Source organism: Antrostomus carolinensis, unplaced genomic scaffold, assembly GCF_000700745.2.
Source record: "Antrostomus carolinensis isolate BGI_N321 unplaced genomic scaffold, ASM70074v2 scaffold14903, whole genome shotgun sequence".
NCBI classification, from domain to species: Eukaryota; Metazoa; Chordata; class Aves; order Caprimulgiformes; family Caprimulgidae; genus Antrostomus; species Antrostomus carolinensis.
The window spans coordinates 17,166-34,657 of NW_010304745.1; the positions used below are offsets into that span (position 1 = coordinate 17,166).

A 17,492-nucleotide genomic window follows, 5' to 3' on the forward strand; every position below is an offset into this window, starting at 1 on the left:
GAAAGAGTGAAATAACTGAGCTGCATGTGGAAAAAGTAGTTGTTTGCAGGGTGATTCATGCATATGAGATATATATAATCCACCTCAAATACACGAGGTTTTGCCTTAAGGATTTTATGGCCCTGAGTGTGGGGAGAGGGATGGAATTTGAGGCAGAAACTGATTTTTTTAAAACCCCAAGATGAAGAAAATTCTTGTTTAAAATAATTTTAAGTAAGGACTTAAAACTTGATCCATATGCAGAGCACCCAGCACACCTCACACACCCAAGTTTTCTGCCTTCTCAAGAAAATGCAGCCAGGTTTGCTGAACATGTTGTCTCCAAAAGAACGATGGCCAATGCATTGTACTAATGGCACTTGTGTAATTTATCTGTGCATGTCAAAGCCACCCTGTTCCAGATGAGCTGGGTGCAGGCAGCAGGCCCAGTGAAGCAGCGTGCCAGGGGTGTTGCCTGTGCAGAATTGCTGCCTGTAGTAATGACCATTTGCTTGGCCTGGGTTGCCAACCATCCCAAAATAAGGGAGATGGGTATTTGGTGCTGTTGAGCCATATATCATCATTCAAATAGCAATGTGCCAACCTATCAGCAGAATTAGCAGGTCTCTAGATCAAGTGTGCCTGGACAAGGACATGGCAGGGGATGGTGAAAGACAGCCAGTTAACATAGCTCTTAATGTCACCTGAAATGTTTCTTCCTCCTCTTTGTACACGGGGTCCTGCCTGGCCAGAGAAGCCATGAACTCAGCAGCCCTCAGTGGCTTCCTGGTCATCTGCAGGAGGCGGAGGTCGCTCAGGACATCTTGCACTGCCTGGACAATATGTCCCTGGGTGAAGCCATCAGATGCCTTTGCTAGGCAGCTGATGTTCAGCAAGTTGGTGATGACTCCTCCGTTCTGCAGGATGATGTGTTTCCATAACACTGTTCATCAGAACCCAGAAAAAGAGAGAATACCAAAGATGTGTGTTATGGAAAGAAGGAGAAATAGTTTTTGCCTTTTGAAATTGAAACAGGAAAATAAGGGACATGGGTCAGGAAAGCCAAGATTCAAATTTTTTCTTGTTTGCTGTTTCTTTCATCTACAGATCTGTAGCATAGAGGCCTTTAGGCACATCTGTTCTTAAACCATTAGTGATCATTTGTTGGCTACCAGTCAGCACTTTCAGAAAGTCATTAATATGAGGTGGATATGTGTGTAAAAATGGAAAGAACTACTTAAATATGCCTGTGTGTATACACAAAGAGAGAGCGTGCCCAGAATATTCCTATTTGGCTGTGTAGAGTGAAGTACCTATAGTAACAGCCTCTTTTTTTAATCTCTGTGACCCTGATCACAGGTTACCCCTGCGGAACTGAGGGCTGCTATGGGGACTCAATGTCTGGTTTGGAAGCCAAAGGTTTCCAGCTATGCAAGCACGTGTTGCAGAGGCCAGGTGGATGTTGCTGTGATTGGCATTTTGCTCCTTAGTTAAATAGTGAACTTGTTTGTATCTTTTAGCTGTGGACCTCTGGGATGTGAAGGTTTACTTAATGTTTGTGAAGTGCCTGAGGTTTTGCTTCCAAAGAACTAAATTAATAGGAGTAAATGTTTTTGTTTTCTCCTCTGTAAAGTAACAGTCTGTCTCAGAGAAACAAATTAATAGGAGTAATAAATGTTTTTGTTTTCCCCTCTGTAAAGTAACAGTCTGTCTCAGAGAAAGGTAGTAAAACTTTCATGCCACTTCACCACGCTTTCCTCTAAAGCCCTATGTGAGAACGCTTGGGAAAAATAACAATGCTTAGAGATTAAAAGTGTTATTGAATAAGACAGTTTGATTGGAGTATCCTGTGTATGAATGCTCACATGTAAGATGAAAATGTTGAGTGGGAAGTTAATGGTACTGGATGTCAGGGCAGTTATGTCATGGAGAAAAGCTGCCTTACTCTTGCTTCCATTGCAATGTCGATACTATGGACTCGTGCCCATAACTATTGACAACTTTGTAGTATATATATATTTTTTTTTCACTCTGGCAAATTGTGATCTTCCACTTGAATTATAACTATGCTCAATAATTATTGGCTGAATCACTAATTCATAAAAGAGGAACTGATGCACACAACAGCAAGCTCACAACTACTTCTGCTCAGCCATATATCGTGTGCCACAGCTTCTGTTGCAGGTAGGTAGGACTGTGCATGATATGAGATGCTGATTTGCTGGGTGATTAACAGCAAGAAACCAGTATAGGATCATGAATCTCCCATTTTAATGATTTCCACTGTATGTTTGTTGTTTCCATCATGCATAGATTAGAATATCCTGGCTTGTAACAAAACGGAGGGTTCTAGCAGGCAGGTAGTTTGTGCACTGTGGCTACAAATATTTGTTATGTGATGGCTTTTTCTGTCAAAACAAGTTTCTTGAGCTCTCAAATTAGGTGTCAGGAACTGAAAATTGTCAAGATTGGTGGATGAGTGCTCTGTACTGTAGAGATCATGTTTCCATTGAACTTGAGGGAAGGCTGGAGCTAAAGAAGCAGCCTGGCTGTGTCTTAAAAGGGACAATGCCAAAGAAATAAATCTACAAGTTTAATCTGCTTTTAAATGCCAAGAGTTAATTTTTAGGGCATTCTTAAGTTTGCAGTTGAAATCCCTTTGGCTGGCCTTTTTTTTTTTTTTGACTCCAAGTTAGTGGTGAGAATCCCAGAATGTGACAGTTCAATCCCCAGAAGCAAGCACAGCTAAATTCAGCTGCTATCACCTCCTTTCTCGAGGTCTTATTCATGTCCCTTATCTGCTAGTAATTTATCAGAGCTGTAACATAACATGAAACACATGTTAGCTTGCTTAGAGACCATTTCCCATCCACACTATGAAAATCATAGAATGTGGGAGAGATTTACAATGTGTTAGACAGTCAAAACCTGTCTTGAGCTTGCCCAAACATGCATCATCTCAGAACCTTGGCTGCCTCTGTGAAAGGCAGCACAAACTGGACTTCACAGTACAGCTGCATGATTTTTGTAATAAGGTGACTACGTGGAGCAAGATTGTAGTCAAGGCAAGATTATAGTGAGGTTCCTGAACTGCAAGTGGCTTCCTTTCCTACTGTGATCCATCAGAGATTAGTGGCATGAATGGTGATCAATAGGGATACTCGTGCTAGCAGCTGGTAGCAGAAGAAACACACCCTTGAGAGTCCTAACTCAGTGTTTGGTGCCATTCTGAATAGCTCTAAATCTTTTTTTTTCCACATTATCTTTAGACTGAACCTAAACAGCCCTTCTGCTTATAAGTCACCATATCCAGACTCCTTTGTATCCAGAAAAGTGTATTAAACCATGTGATATCTGTGATAAAACCACAGGGAAAAAACAAAACAAAACAAAAGTCCTTCTACCAACCAATTCTGAAGGATGTGGACAAACTGCCATTTTTTTCTTGCAGCAATTGATTCCCATTATTATGCTTAATTTGGAACATTTTTTACTAGTCAATGCTGAGCTTAAGCAGACATGAAGTTGATTTAAATCTGAAAACCAAATTGCAGGCTTGAAAGTTTGTCTTTTTTCTACTTGTGTAAGTTGGTCTGATAAAACATAGGTTTTCTGTTACTCTCAGCATATGGTGTCCTCAAATGAATTTGTGAGACTTGGGGACGGCCTGTCTATCACCACTTGATAGACTAGACACAAAGTCATGGATGGTTCTGCAATTGATATGATCTGTAAGTATAAAAATGGGATTTGATAGTGACAAAACTCACTTCTTCAGACATGGTTCTGTTTATGGAGAGGCCCTGAAGTGTATTGTTTAGAGTATGGAAACTGGGTAGGAGTAACAGAAATTCAGAATCCTTGTGTAAAGAGAAAAGCTTTAAAATAGAAAGTGTGTATTGAAATGGGATCTTATGCTTCCTACAGTGAGAAAACAGCTTGGGATGAACTCAGTGGATGCTAAACAACTCACAAAGAAATTAGCTTGTTCTGCTAATCACTGCAGACCAGTGTTTCAAACCCTTCTCCCAGTTTCATAGAATCACAGAATCCCAGACTGGTTTGGGTTGGAAGGGACCTTAAAGCTCATCCAGTTCCAACCCCCCTGCCAGCACCAAGGACACCTTCCACTAGACCAGGTTGCTCAAAACCTCATCCAGCCTGGCCTTCAACACTTCCAGGGAGGGGGCATCCACAACTCCCTTGAGCAACCTGTTCCAGTGTCTGACCACCCTCACAGTGAAGAACTTCTTCCTAATATCTCATCTAAACCTCCCCTCTTTCAGTTTAAACCCATTTCCCCTTGTTTTGTCATTAACTGCCCTTATGAAAAGTCCCTCCCCAGCTTTCTTGTAGCCCCTTCAGGTACTGGGAGGCCACTAGAAGGTCTCCCTGGAGCCTTCTCTTCTTCAGGCTGAACAGCCCCAACTCTTTCAGCCTGTCCTCACAGCAGAGCTGCTCCAGCCCTTGGATCATCCTGGTGGCCTCCTCTGGACTTGTTCTAGCTGCTCCAGGTCTCTCTTGTGTTGGAGGCTCCAGAACTGGACACAGTACTCCAGGTGGTGCCTTAAGTTTCACTTTTATTATCTCCTCTTTGGGGTAACCTGCATCAGTATTACCTCATCTTTCAGGAACTGAAAATGTAGGCAATACTGAAATTAATACTGAAAATTCATGCCTGGGGTATGAACTGAGGCTAAAGTCAGTTCTGAGGATAGCCAGACAATTAAGCATGGATTTTAAACAGCAGTTAATCAATAGGATTGCTTGAAATACTTGCCAAATCGTGAAGTGTAGTCAGGCCTGGGAATCAGAATAATTTTTTGATAGACTTTGCAGAAACGTTTAAGATGAGCATCGAAGGGGCGGTTGGTGGTTCCCACGAGCAGCACCCTGTCCTGTGCTTTCAAAGCCTTCAGAAACTTGGGGAGCATCTTTTCCAGTCGTTTGGGGTTCATCTTCAGTGTGTACATGTAAATAGAAGGAGGAAAGAGTTGTTATGATGCTGACAGTTGAGAGTTAATGAGGTGGAGTTGTAAACATGCTGTATACAACAAGGCTTTGTGCTTTTTTTAGTAGTCTAGTTGTATTTAGTATAAGCAGACTAGATGCTCAACCTAAGTGGCAACTCTGTCTTCTGAAAGTCAGATAAACACTCGATTTCTGCTTATGTATTTATGGGTTTGTGCTAGTGCGTTTCACTATTGAGTTTGTAAAGCAGGAAGGAAACAACTCATTTAAAGAAGGAAATCCTGATTTGCAGTTCAAGGAGAAATATTGCTTGGACCTGTGTATCTGATCAACCTTAACAAATAGATAAATTGCCAGGGTATGTAACCTGGTGTGGAATCCTCCCAGCTCTTGGAGGTTATGGTCCACCAACTCCTACCCATAGCTTAAATGTGAAAAATGCACTTAATTTTTGCTGAGATTTGTAGGTTGCTGAGGCTCTAATGTGAGAACATGAGCTCTTTGAACTGAGGTTTCATTTCTTTGCAATAATTCACTATTTGACTTTCAAACAAGTATTTAACTGCTATTTACAGAACAGATGAGTATCAAGCCAAACCTGTTATTGGAGAGTTATGCTTGATTAATGTTCAAGCAAATATTGGTTGGTTGATAATGTTCAAGCAAATATTGGATTAATCAAATTGCTGTGGTGTCGCTCTACTGTTAATAAAGCTATAAGTGAATAACTGGGTTAGGATAGTGTATCAGAAAAGTCTAATGACTTGGAAGCCTCTTAACAGAAATGATTGAAACTTAACATCCAAGTCACCAACACTCACTTGAAAACCCCCTGAAAAACCTGTGCTTCAATTTCAGATCAGCCTTCCTTAATGTCAATAAGGAAGAAACTATGTCCTGCAAAGCTCAGCTGAAAGGCAACTGGGTTACCATAATGTATTTGATATTTGACTGCTTTGCTATCCTCTAGGGAAGACTGGAGAAACCTACTAGAAAAGTAGTCTATTTGAAGAATTTAAGGCTTCATTTTATCAGGTTCTCAGTCATGGTGCCAGAAATGTCACGCTGGGATGAGTAAAGTGACTTCTATTCACTTTTGACTTCTTTTGAGGGCTGAACTTAGCTCATCTTCTCCAAAACCCACCTCTCTTAAAGTGTTCCTAAGGAAGGGTCCCCAGACAGCCAGTTACCACTGCCTGTCCCTCCTGTTTCAGGTTCTCTGACTCCAAATATGGATTATGCTCTGAACTGTGTGGGATGTGAGAGATTGAGCCTGGAGCCATCCACTCCCTCCCTCCAAGAACATGAGACTTTTTGTTGAAATACCTGCAGGGCTCCATAGACCTGCAATATCAGTGGTAGGTGATACCCTTGACTGAGGTGAGAAATTGTCCTGGTGTGAGCTGGGCCAGAGCTGGTTCTTTTCAGCAGCTGAAACAGCACTGGGGTTTGGGTTCAGCTGGGATTGGTTAGGAGAGAAACACTGAGAACATACTGATGTTTTCAGTTGTTGTTGGAAGTCAAAGGACTTTGTGTTTTGCTGGTCTGCAAGTGCAAGATCTAGGGGAGGGTGAGGAATATTTTAATTAATAAGCTAGATTGGTATTTGGATATGCCAATGGGATATTCCATATCATATAATGTCATGTTTGGTATATTAATGAGGGGCTGCTCTTCCTCTCTTGTTCTCTCTTTCACTTGGGCTCTTGCCCTTCTGGGATCATTATCTGAGAATGGGCTGGGCTTGGTCAGTGGGTGGTGAGCAATTGCATTGTGTATCACTCATTTTCATATATATTTTATTACTATTAGAATTATTTTGCTATCATTATTATCTTAACTTTTATTTTATTTCAATTATTACATTGTTCTTAATCTCATCCTTTGAGTCTTCTTACCCTTGCCCCCCAATTCTCTCCCCTGTCCCCTGGGTCAGGGGAGTGAGTGAGTGGCTGTTTGGCTGCAGCCAAGTGAAACCACCACAGAAATTTTTCTTTGTTGGTGGCTATCAAAGCAGACAAAGATAACGGGTACTCCAGGCACTCTTTCGCCCCAAGTCTTCATTTTAATCCCCATCTGCACTTGCTGTCAAGGTTTGAGCCCAAGAGAAAGGTTCATTTTTGGTGTGGGGACCACCAGTGGGCATCAACCACTGCACACCCATCAGCTCATACAGCCCTCACAGAACTAACAACCTCATCCAAGGTGATGCTTTGTTGGCCTTCCAAAATACAGGCTTGTGTCCATCCCACAGTCTAAATGCACAGGACTTGCCTTAAGAAAAAAGGTTTATTTTTTCACATGGAGCTCTAAAAAGTAAAGTATTTTGCAAGCAGCATGAATCTAATCAGGATTTCAGGTGAACTGCTCTCTGCTGTGGTGGCTGCGTTGCTGTGCCTATTTGGGCAGTGTTTTAATTTTCTTTCTAGTGGGGAAGCTGCACAAGGGAGGAAGGAATGGAAGCAATGGCAGTGGGACTCCTGGGAGCCCAAAGAAAATAATCTGTAAACATAACTATTTAACGTAGGCTCTTTGTTTTCACAGTGGAAATTTATCCTTGTTACTGTTTTATTGTTCACTTTGGCTCTATCCAATTTCTCAAATTAATAGAGCTGAACAATTTAAGCTCATCTTAACTTTTAGTTTCTTGCCTCATTTTAAATTCTCTATTATTCTCTTGTACTTTTCAGTGCACTGATGAGCAGTGACTGGACTATTTTTAAATAAAGCAACTATAGGTGTGTAGGAGAAAAATGTGACCTCTTGGGGGCTCTTAAGAAGTCACAAGACTCTCTTAGAAGAAAAAGATGTTAGTGAGACAAGCTATTATCAAGCAAGCTTTGGCAGGTCTGGTCATACTGGTATGTGCTAAGCTAAGAAATACATTTGCTCCTTTGTATCAGCTGTGATGCAATGGGAGAAATTATCTGCATTGAGATAAAAAAGGAGCAACTCACCTCTTCTTCAGCCTTTGGCACTGCTTTAGAAAATATTTTTTCTGTGTCTCCAATCCACACAACTGAAGGCTGCAATTGCTTAGCCACCTAAGAGAAAAATGGGAGAGAGTAGATCAAAATGGCTAGGATTTCATACCTGGGTGCCTAGAATTATGCTTTTAAATCTGTATTTCAACAGTTAAAATTAGCCTGGTTTATTTTTTCCAGAAATGTTCAGTGCTCATGGATAGTACAGGTTCTGCTCAGCAGTCTTGGCAAATGAAACAGTTTCTAGTTAGGAATCTAACACTAAGAACCCAACCCAAATTGGACTGTTTTGACTGAATCACAGAATCACAGAATATTAGGGATTGGAAGGGACCTCAAAAGATTCATTTCTCAACCCAAGTTCAGTTGTAGTTCTGTAAAAGGAAGCCTGGACTTCGAGTTCAATGGCAAACAACAGACCACCAGCAGCTTTAGACTGGCTGCCTTTGCAGAAGGATCCCTCCCTGATTTTCTGAGGGCAATAGAGATGGGGAGATGGGCTGTTGCATGAGAAATGAGGGTACTAATCTCTCAGCAAATAGGCTGATATGTAGTGTTCTGTCTTAAAAAAAAATGGTATTTAATTTCCAGTTAGCCCAAGAATTAAAACAAAAGCTATAAAATTGGAAGGAGGAGGTCTACACAAATGGGTTTTCCAGCTCCAAAGTCAGAGGCACTATACCTCTGGTTCACAGCAGGATGGCAGCAATGCTACAGGCTTTTTTCACATCTTGCACTCTCCCTATTGCTATAGAAACGGTTTAGACATTCTGCTGCCAAATTTTAATCACTTTCCAGTAGCTCACGGAGCCGTGCTAGTTTGCTCAGCAACAAAAGTGATGGCTGGAAGAGTCAATGGGTAACGAGAGACAGACAGCATTCTACTGTTCTGCTTGCCTTTTTTTTTTCCCCTACTAGTTGAAACTGCTGCTTCCAGGAAGGAAGCTAATAAAATTGGTAAGTTGTATACATCATAAACTCAGTGTCTGATTGACAGCCAGGGCAGGAAGAATTAAGTCATGAACATCTTTCTTCAAAGCACCACAGTTCACTTTTTTTAATGGAGGCATTTCAAAAGCACTGAGCACTGTGTGTGTGACTGTACAGTAAAAATGGATTGAAGATAAGGGAAAAGAATAGTAGATGAGGGCTGTTAGACTTGTTTGCTGTGCTGCTGACGGGGTGAAGTGGAAACAGTGCTGTCTTGGGGCATGTGGCACTTTTATTTGCTTCAACTCATCAGTTCTACAATATGTCAAGTGGTACCTCCAAGTTCAGAACAATTTCATTGGGGAAAACAGATTTTTGTTTTGATGGAAGGCAGGAACTCAAATGTTTAGTGTTAATAATGAGGATTTAAAAAATAAAAAGAGGGTATCATGGAAGATAATAGGAAAAACCTGCAGAAATTGATGTGTGGACCTGGGCAGGTGTGTGAATGTTGATCTGTGGGTACAACTTAAGGGGTAACTTCTCAGTCCAACAGTGTCTTGAGTATACAAGCTGGAATGAAATGACAGATTAAAATTGTACAGTGATAATATCTGTCATTTTAAGGCCAGATGCTTTTTTAATCTATCATGTTTATCTGCTCTCAGAGGTATGTTTGGCATATTCCCAAGCCTGCACACACTCTGCAAAGTACATTGGAGAGGGCAAGCTTGAGGTTTTTGTTGAGCTGAGCTCTGCAGCAGCCTTAGACTCAGGGATTTTGTGCTGAGTATCCTGCTAGTTGAGGGCTCAGACACCTGCAGAAAATGCAAGTCAGTCCTACTGATTCAGTGAATTCAGGGGAATTCAGTTAGCTCCTGGATGCCTGTAAACAGGCTTGGAGACAAGGGGTGACAGAAGGGTAATCTAGTAGCATGGTCATATAAGAGAGATGAGACAATTGGCTTTATTTGTAATATTAACACTTGTAAAGAAAAATATAGGTGTAGTTTAAATTGCTAAAAGAAACCTACAGCTTCTTAAAGAACTGCATTTGCTTTTTGTGCCTCCAGTATGAAATCCATTGTGATGTGTGGAAACTCTGACTCAGAGACCCTTGCTGAACTCGGTGCTGCTAATGAATGGATTATCAGCTGGGGCTTTCTGATGGTGACTTTTACCTTCTGAAACATAAGAGAGCCAATTTTTGCTCGTGCTCTGTGTGTTCCTGGAAAGAGGATGTCAGGAAGGAGATGAGGCACTGGGAGACTGTTCCCCTTGAAGCTTGCCTTTCCCATGAGTGAAGGTTGGGCTGGTGGCATGTTGCCCGCTCAAGTATGGAAAGCAGGTCTACAGGAAGGGTGGGGAGGGACTTTGGCCAAGGGCAAGGAGTGACAGAACAAGGGGTGATGGCTTGAAAAGTGGCAGAGGGGAGATGGAGATGAGATGTGAGGAAGAAATTCTTTGGTGTGAGGGTGGTCAGACAGTGTCCCAGGTTGGGCAGAGAAGCTGTGGCTGTTCTTCCCTGGAAGTGTTGAAGGCCAGGTTGGATGAGGCTTTGAGCAACCTGGTCTAGTGGAAGGTGTCCCTGCTGATGGCAGGGGGGTTGGGACTGGATGAGCTTTAAGGTCCCTTCCAACCCAAACCAGTTTGGGATTCTAAGTTTACAGACAGTGCATGTGTGTGCATTACCACCCTGCTAGAATCTGTCACTGTGGGACCTGCTGTTGCTGTGGTGTTTTCTTCCCACTTCACTCGTGTTTACAACCAAAGCAGTGCTGTGTGTTTGCTTTGGAAGGAGAATAATTGTCTTCTGGTATTTTTGTTTGGTGAGGTAAAGCAGCTGTAGGAAGTCTAGGAAGCCATGTAGCTGTTCTGCAATATCTTCTCTGTACCTTTCTGTCTGATGCTGCAGTGCAATGTGATGGGGAAATAAGAGTGGAGGAGGTTACAGAGCTTACAAAAGCTGTTGGCAGGGGCTGAACCCTGCTTGTGTACCTCAAAGGGAACAGTGTTGTCCCTTCAGTGGGGCCACTGGAGTCAGGGAGGTGCAGGTCTTCCCCATTTGGCTTAGAGATGGTTTCTGTGGTTATCAGCCCTTGAAAATGGAGCCTTAAGTTTTTAATTGGGTTATAGTTTAATTTTAACTCTTAAGGAAGCGTGCTCACTGTTTTCTCACCTGTAGTAGTTGTCTTTTTTTTTTGGTCCCCTTTATTTTCCCACCCAGGAAGCAGAAAAACAATGAATAAACTCAGTTCTGGCTTTTTCCTGTGCTTTCTGTTTTGAGGCAATGATATAAATGTATAAAGTGGCCTGTACATAACTTTCTGGGGTTGGTTAACATTAATATGACCAAATTCAACACATTATTTGGGGCTGGGTTTGGTTTATTTTTAAGACAGATCAGACACCCAGAATCCATTGGCATCTAATTTAAATTGTTGGCAGATACATAGCAGACTGTATATCCCCCTGTGTAAGCGCTTCATTTGAATTATCCACGGACAGTTTGAATCCATGGATAATTAAATGCACTGTACATAATTAATTTGTAATTGAAATTTTATTAGCATTGCTGGATTCAACAATTTGTGAGAGCTGCCAGCAGATGGCTCCTTAACCCTTCTAATACCGAGCCAGCAGCTGTGCAAACCACTCTCTGATGGGTCATGAAGGCTTGATTTGCTCTTCAGGAAAATCATTATGAAAAAAAAAAAAAAAGCTTTTTGTCCTGCTCTCTATCAATATTTATGAAAGATCAAACAGCATTTTTTTTGAAAGCCTTGGGTTAAACTTTCCAAACTTGAGAGCTGGAGTTTAACAGTTAAATTGCTACACTTAAAATAAAGAAAACCTGATTCTTGCAGGGGACGTGTGCGCAAGGCTCCTCCAAACTTGATTGCTATGGTGGAATTTTAAAAGCTCAGGAATAAGATTTTTCTGGAAGCTCAATCTGTTGCTGAAAATTACTCAATCCTCTGTAGTTTATATTCACAGAAATGCTCCAAAGCAGCTAAAGCAGCAAGATGCTGAAGCTTGGGATTAGACCTTATTTGTGAGAGCCTCACCAGGCAAATATTCCAGTGCTACAGTGATGATACCACTGTATTCTGGTTTATTAGAAAAATAACTATAAATACTGTGTCCCAACAGGATGCATTTCATATTTTGACATTAAAGTAAAGCTGCTTTGTCACAGAAATAACACTGTGTATTTGAGCACTGGTGATATTAAACACTTCAGGGGTCTAGGCTTCTAGCAGGCTGCACTGCACTAAGAGAAAAGAATTGCTCTGAGATGCTTGGAAGAAAGACTGATTGTACTGATCCCACATTTCAACTGTAATGGAAGAGTTTTGTGTGGCATGGAAATGATAAATATGCAAAGACTTCTGTCAACAGATTAGGGTAACTAACTGGTTCTTCAGACTACGAGAAAAAGGACCTCCCTGAAGGGACAATATAGCAGTGGATACAAATAAATGAACGTGGTTCATCAATATTTTTATATTGACAGTGGGGAAAAAAGGGGGTTTTTGTTGCCTCTAAATGCTAGGATTATATAATTTAATTAGATTTAATCGTATTCCTTTTTGGTATAACACTTTTATAGTCACCTCTGATTTGCTAAATAGCATAACCAAATAGCCTGATAACAGAGTCCCTTAACAGCAATGGTGTTGAAATATTTCAGTTCTGTAAAACCCCTTGTTCAGTAGAGATGGCTGCACAGCACACGCTGAGCTGTTGATACACATACTCTCCTTCTCCACTGGTATTTCCTCCTGACCCACCTCTTACCCAACCTTTTAGCCTGGTCAGTGTTGCACTAATAACATTTTTCCCCACGTGTGGCTTTTGGTACAATGTGTTTTCTGTGTGCTGCTGCAGCCCTGGTGAAGGACCTGTGAGGGGTTGTTTCACTCTGGTAGTGATTAACCTGATGGCTGCCTTATGGTTGCTAATGGAAGGCCAGTGCTTGTCATTTTTATTGTCTTAGAGTTAAGCCTTATGAACTACTTGTATTTTTGCACCTCTGTGGCATGGAGTCAGGCCTTCCACCTTCTCTCCTCCATCCTTTCTGGATTTGCTTTTGCTTTTATGCACCTTTCACTATCCTTCTTTGCATCTTTTTCTATAAGCTGTGGTGCTGCTGCAGTGTTCTGTGCCTTGAAGGGAACAGGGGAGAGCCAAGGCATCGGCTGGTACAAGCTGGCGGAGAGCTCTGTTGAGTTCAAGCTGGCTCAACACATGGAAAATGTGGCTTAACTGAAAAATTCCAGCATGTTCTGCTTCACGCTTGAAGGATGAGTTTTGTTTTGGGGACTGCTGGGAAGTGCTTTTATATTAGAGACAGATCCTCTCTTTTTCAATCTGAAGCAGGGCTGACCTGGCAGGCTTTGCTGTGTCTTTATGGAGAACACAAGGGCTTGGGCTTGGTGTTTTCAGCTTCTTTCAATAGTTTTCTTATTCAATATTAATCTTCCTTACATTTCCTTTGAACAGGCAGATTGAAATGTTGGTGTTTTCCTGTTCTGGTATGAGAAGTCATTTCCTCCGTATGACATTTAAAGTGCCTGCTTTGAGTAACACATCAGCCTCTCTTTTTGGATCAGGGCTGGTATGTCTCTTACAAGTCTCCTCCCTGAAATAAGGGAGGGGAAAAAAAGAATTTGGCTCTTGCATCTGAAACAAATTAAAGTTTCTTGGTTGTTTTTTCTCCTTTGCAATGTTATTCACTTGTTTAGGGTGTCTCCCACGAAACAACTGCCAGCAGCCAACAGTCAGTAATGGACAGAAAGTTTCCTAATGGTCATTTTCTGCTCTCCAGAGTTTCCTTTCATTATAGTAACCCTGTTTTTAGCAGATGTGATAGGCAAATGAAAGTGCAAAGCTACTTCACCTTTATCACAGTGCACCACTGATTCTTATTTACTAAATCTTAGTGTTTAACAACGGGTACATGGAGCATAAGATAACAGAAAATGAACTGTCACGTTTCCTGTCATTCACTTGCAACTGGAAGTGGAAGGTCTGTATTCTGCTTGACTAACTCTATATCAAGGTGCTTCTGGAAAGCTGGAGTAGAAAGCTTGCTTGACAAGAGTCAGAGTTGCTGTTGGTGGGGAAAAAAAAACATGACCAGAAGCATCTGATTATGGAGCTGTGGTGGATTGTTTGGTGATCATCTGCATGCAAAGCACTCTAACAAGGTGTACTGTGGTGTGTCATAGTAGGCTGAGAGCTGTGAATCTTAAATATGACATGTTAGTGGTAGGATACCATTTCCTTTCATGGCTTGTATGTGCCACTCTATATTGTAGTCTTGGAATAATCCAAATGTGTTTACACCAGAATCTTTTTACCATGGTGAAAACCAAACATTTTTGGACAAATATCAGTGTTCAGCTTCTTCCTGTCAAAGAATTAGTGTGCAATGTGTGTTGCCCTTGTTTGCTTCAGCTTGGGTAACAGTAGATTCCTGCAAATTGGGATATAGAAGATTCCTCATCCTTTGGCTCCTTGTGAAGCTGTTTTCCCAACATATAAACAATTTCCCTTGTTGCTACTTGTGTCTGTTGCCTCTTTTCCTATTGCTGTGCACCTCTAGGAAAAGCCTGGCCCTGTTTTCTGCACCAGGCTTGTCAAAGCCTGTAGTGTAACAGGGTGGTCCCATACTGGGCACAGTATCCAATTGGAAAAATGAATTATTCCAGGGGAAAAATTGCTTTGTGGTTGGCTATACTCTTGTTGATAGAGACTCTTTGCATGAACATGTTGTTGACTCATGTTTGACTTGCTGTCCTTAAGAACCCCCAGTCCTTTCCTGCAAAGGTGCTGTCTAGCTGGTGGGCTACAGCCTGGACCTCTTTGTGCTCTTGCATGAAGTTACTTCTTCTCAGGTGTAGGACTATGGTAGTGGATGGGAAGCACTAGATGCTGTGAAGAAGTAGCAGCTGATGGCAGTTCAAATGGAGTGGGTGGCTGTGGCAAGGACTTGAGTTCCCAGAGACAGGGAAAATGAGACACACTTAGCACTGTTAAGACCAAAGAAAGAGGAATTGGAACTGTAGAGGTGAGAGCCTGTGTGGATGGGGAATTGCTTCTAGCCTGGCCCTGAGAACCTACAGAATCTGAGTCAAAATCATCAGCAGATCAGTCAAATCGGTGACCTTGCCACAGGGGTAGAAAGTGGTGGGGAGAGAAGTGGAAAAAAAACAAAGGAATTGGGAATGGAAATTGAGCATATTTGATTGGAATGCTGCTAAGACAGGCTGGTGCTCTGTCAATATGAGTCAGCAGATAAAGTATCCCTTGGAAAGAGACACTCTGTGCTGTGCTGTTTGCTCTGTTATTAGAGGAGCAGAGTTTGAAGCAGTACTGCTGTTGCAGCTGGAACAAGTCACTTTTTGATAAGCAAGTGCCTGGACAGCCCTTATTCCACATGACTGACTGAGCAACTTCCATCCCAGTAACTCATGGAGGTTCACTGAAGTGTCATTGCTGCTTTTGTAAGATTTACAGTAGAGAAGTAAGCTTGGACTGCTCCCTGTGATTTTGGGAGAGGTGTTGGATGATGTTTCCATTTGTTTAAGTAATGTGGAAAAATGTAAGGGTTTTTATATACCTATAACTAAGTTTTTGTATGTTATATATATAATGTGTGTGTATATACTTATGTACCTAATGTGTACAGCTATACACACACATTTTAGGTATGTTCCAGTTTTTTTATATTATATATATATGAGTGTATACAAAAAACCTTAATATCTTCAGCTGGAACCTTCTGTAGGAGTAAAGAAGCTGCCTTCCTTTCTCTGTTTGAAGTCCTTGTGCTCCAGCAGGGACTGGATGATGGAAAGGATGGTGCATGTGCTGTGCCTGCAGCCACATGTCTGCTTTGCTATTGATGAGGGCAGAGAAACCAAGTGGAGAAGGGTGAAATGTGTTGAGCAGAGGGAGTATTAGCTCAGTCTAATGGCACTAGCCTGTGTCAGGGAGAGCTAGACCCAGTGTCAGTGTTGTGGCATCAAAGGTGCATGATCACAGCACTGTCATTTTTCCTTAGATGCTGCTCTGACCAGCAAGAAATGGGGTCCTTGGGGATTGCTTTGCTTTTAACTGGGAAACCTGTCTTTTCTGGGGATGGAGGCACCTGTCACAAAACCTGCTGTAATACTGGACTTAAAATACATCTGATAACTTCCAGGGAAGGCCAGTTTTAATTCAGTCTCTTACTAGGCCTCTGGCACTGGAAAAATATTGTATTTGGCTTTTTCTAGTGTATGTGCTGTGTTTTTTTTCTTTCAAAGAGTATTTTGTCTGGAAATGTTTACCAGCTTCCTTCCTTAGCAGAAATGCTGAGGACTTAAAATGTGGAAGAAATCCTGCCAGGATAGTGTCTTTTTTCTAAAGAGGATTTGGAATATGTTCTTCACAGTTCATATGCCTCCTTTAATTTCCAGACTTCTCATACATTTCTGTTAATGTAATCCTGAACTAGGATTCCCTCTTTTGAAAAGCTTGCTGATAGGTAAGCAGAGAGCAGTATAGGGGAGAGCTGGTTTACAGCAACAGTCCCAGAGAGGAAATTGTTGACCACCCCCAAGTCTAGTATTTGATTAAATACTGAATGGCAAGCATTCCTGACTGATGTGCATACAAACAGAGAACAGAATTTTCTTTATCTATGATGCTTTTCATATTCAAGGTAACACAAAGCTTGCACAAATGTTAATGTGAAAAATATGGCTGCTTACAAGTGATTTCTCAAGGGGTATTAAATCCTCTACAGCGGTGCACACACTGGCTGTCAACAAGTGGGTTTGAAAACTTGAAAGCAAGGAGGGAATTTCAAATTGGGTTGGGAGTCCTTGGGACCTTGGGCAGCTTTGCCCTCCTCTGACTGGTGTGTGTGTTCCTTGGGCCAGAGGATTCAATTGCCTATTTGTTCCCCAAAAGGTGTGATGAACTGAACTGACTTTGTAGAGAAGTACACAAAACACAGTACCTTGAGAACCATGTGAAGCATCATTTGCAGACCATCCTTGCCTGGATATTTCCCAACAATGTTGGAAGCAGATAAGTTGAAGAGGTTGGCTCCTGTTTCTGTGCAGATGGCATGGACCAGCATTTTCTTTCCAACACCAGCAGGTCCAGCTAGTAACAAAGCTTTCACCAAAGGAGCCTTCTCATGGACTGTCTGGGAACCTGTAAAAAGTCATATGGCTCTATTATTGCTTTCATTTAAGTCTGCCATAAAGGTAATGGAATGATTCTTCCTTTTTTCTTCACCATAAATAATTTATAATGTGAATTCATTGTTTCCTTAATATGCCACAAGTGCTCTGGAGTTAAATTCTGTATTACCACAGCTGTGACCATAGCTTGGTTAACATCCCTGCTTGTAGCAAAAGTGCAACCATCCTTATTTGTACCTTCTGATGGGCAAACTTCAGCTCTAAATCTGTGTGAGCTAAAAGAAAGGTAATTCAGGGAATTTTTGAGGATGGATGCAAGTGAAGAGCACTGAAATGGAACTGGCTGGTGGCTATGTGTACAGACAAGCCAAGCCTGGTGCTCTGCATGGGAATAACTGCCTTCCCTCAGCTCTTGGGCAGAGCT

The 17,492-nt window shown here is 41.7% G+C and overlaps 1 protein-coding gene across 1 annotated transcript in view; it reads right to left on the reverse strand.

The window, feature by feature from the left end:
- DRC11 (dynein regulatory complex subunit 11) overlaps positions 1-17,492 on the reverse strand; it is a gene marked incomplete at both ends in the record, with an annotated part of 39,154 nt that overhangs the window by 4,458 nt on the left and 17,204 nt on the right. The window contains 4 exons of the mRNA XM_010164567.1: positions 684-922; positions 4,760-4,937; positions 7,908-7,994; positions 16,879-17,078. Coding sequence (XP_010162869.1) covers positions 684-922; positions 4,760-4,937; positions 7,908-7,994; positions 16,879-17,078 — 704 coding nt within the window. The remainder of the gene's footprint in view (positions 1-683; positions 923-4,759; positions 4,938-7,907; positions 7,995-16,878; positions 17,079-17,492) is intronic.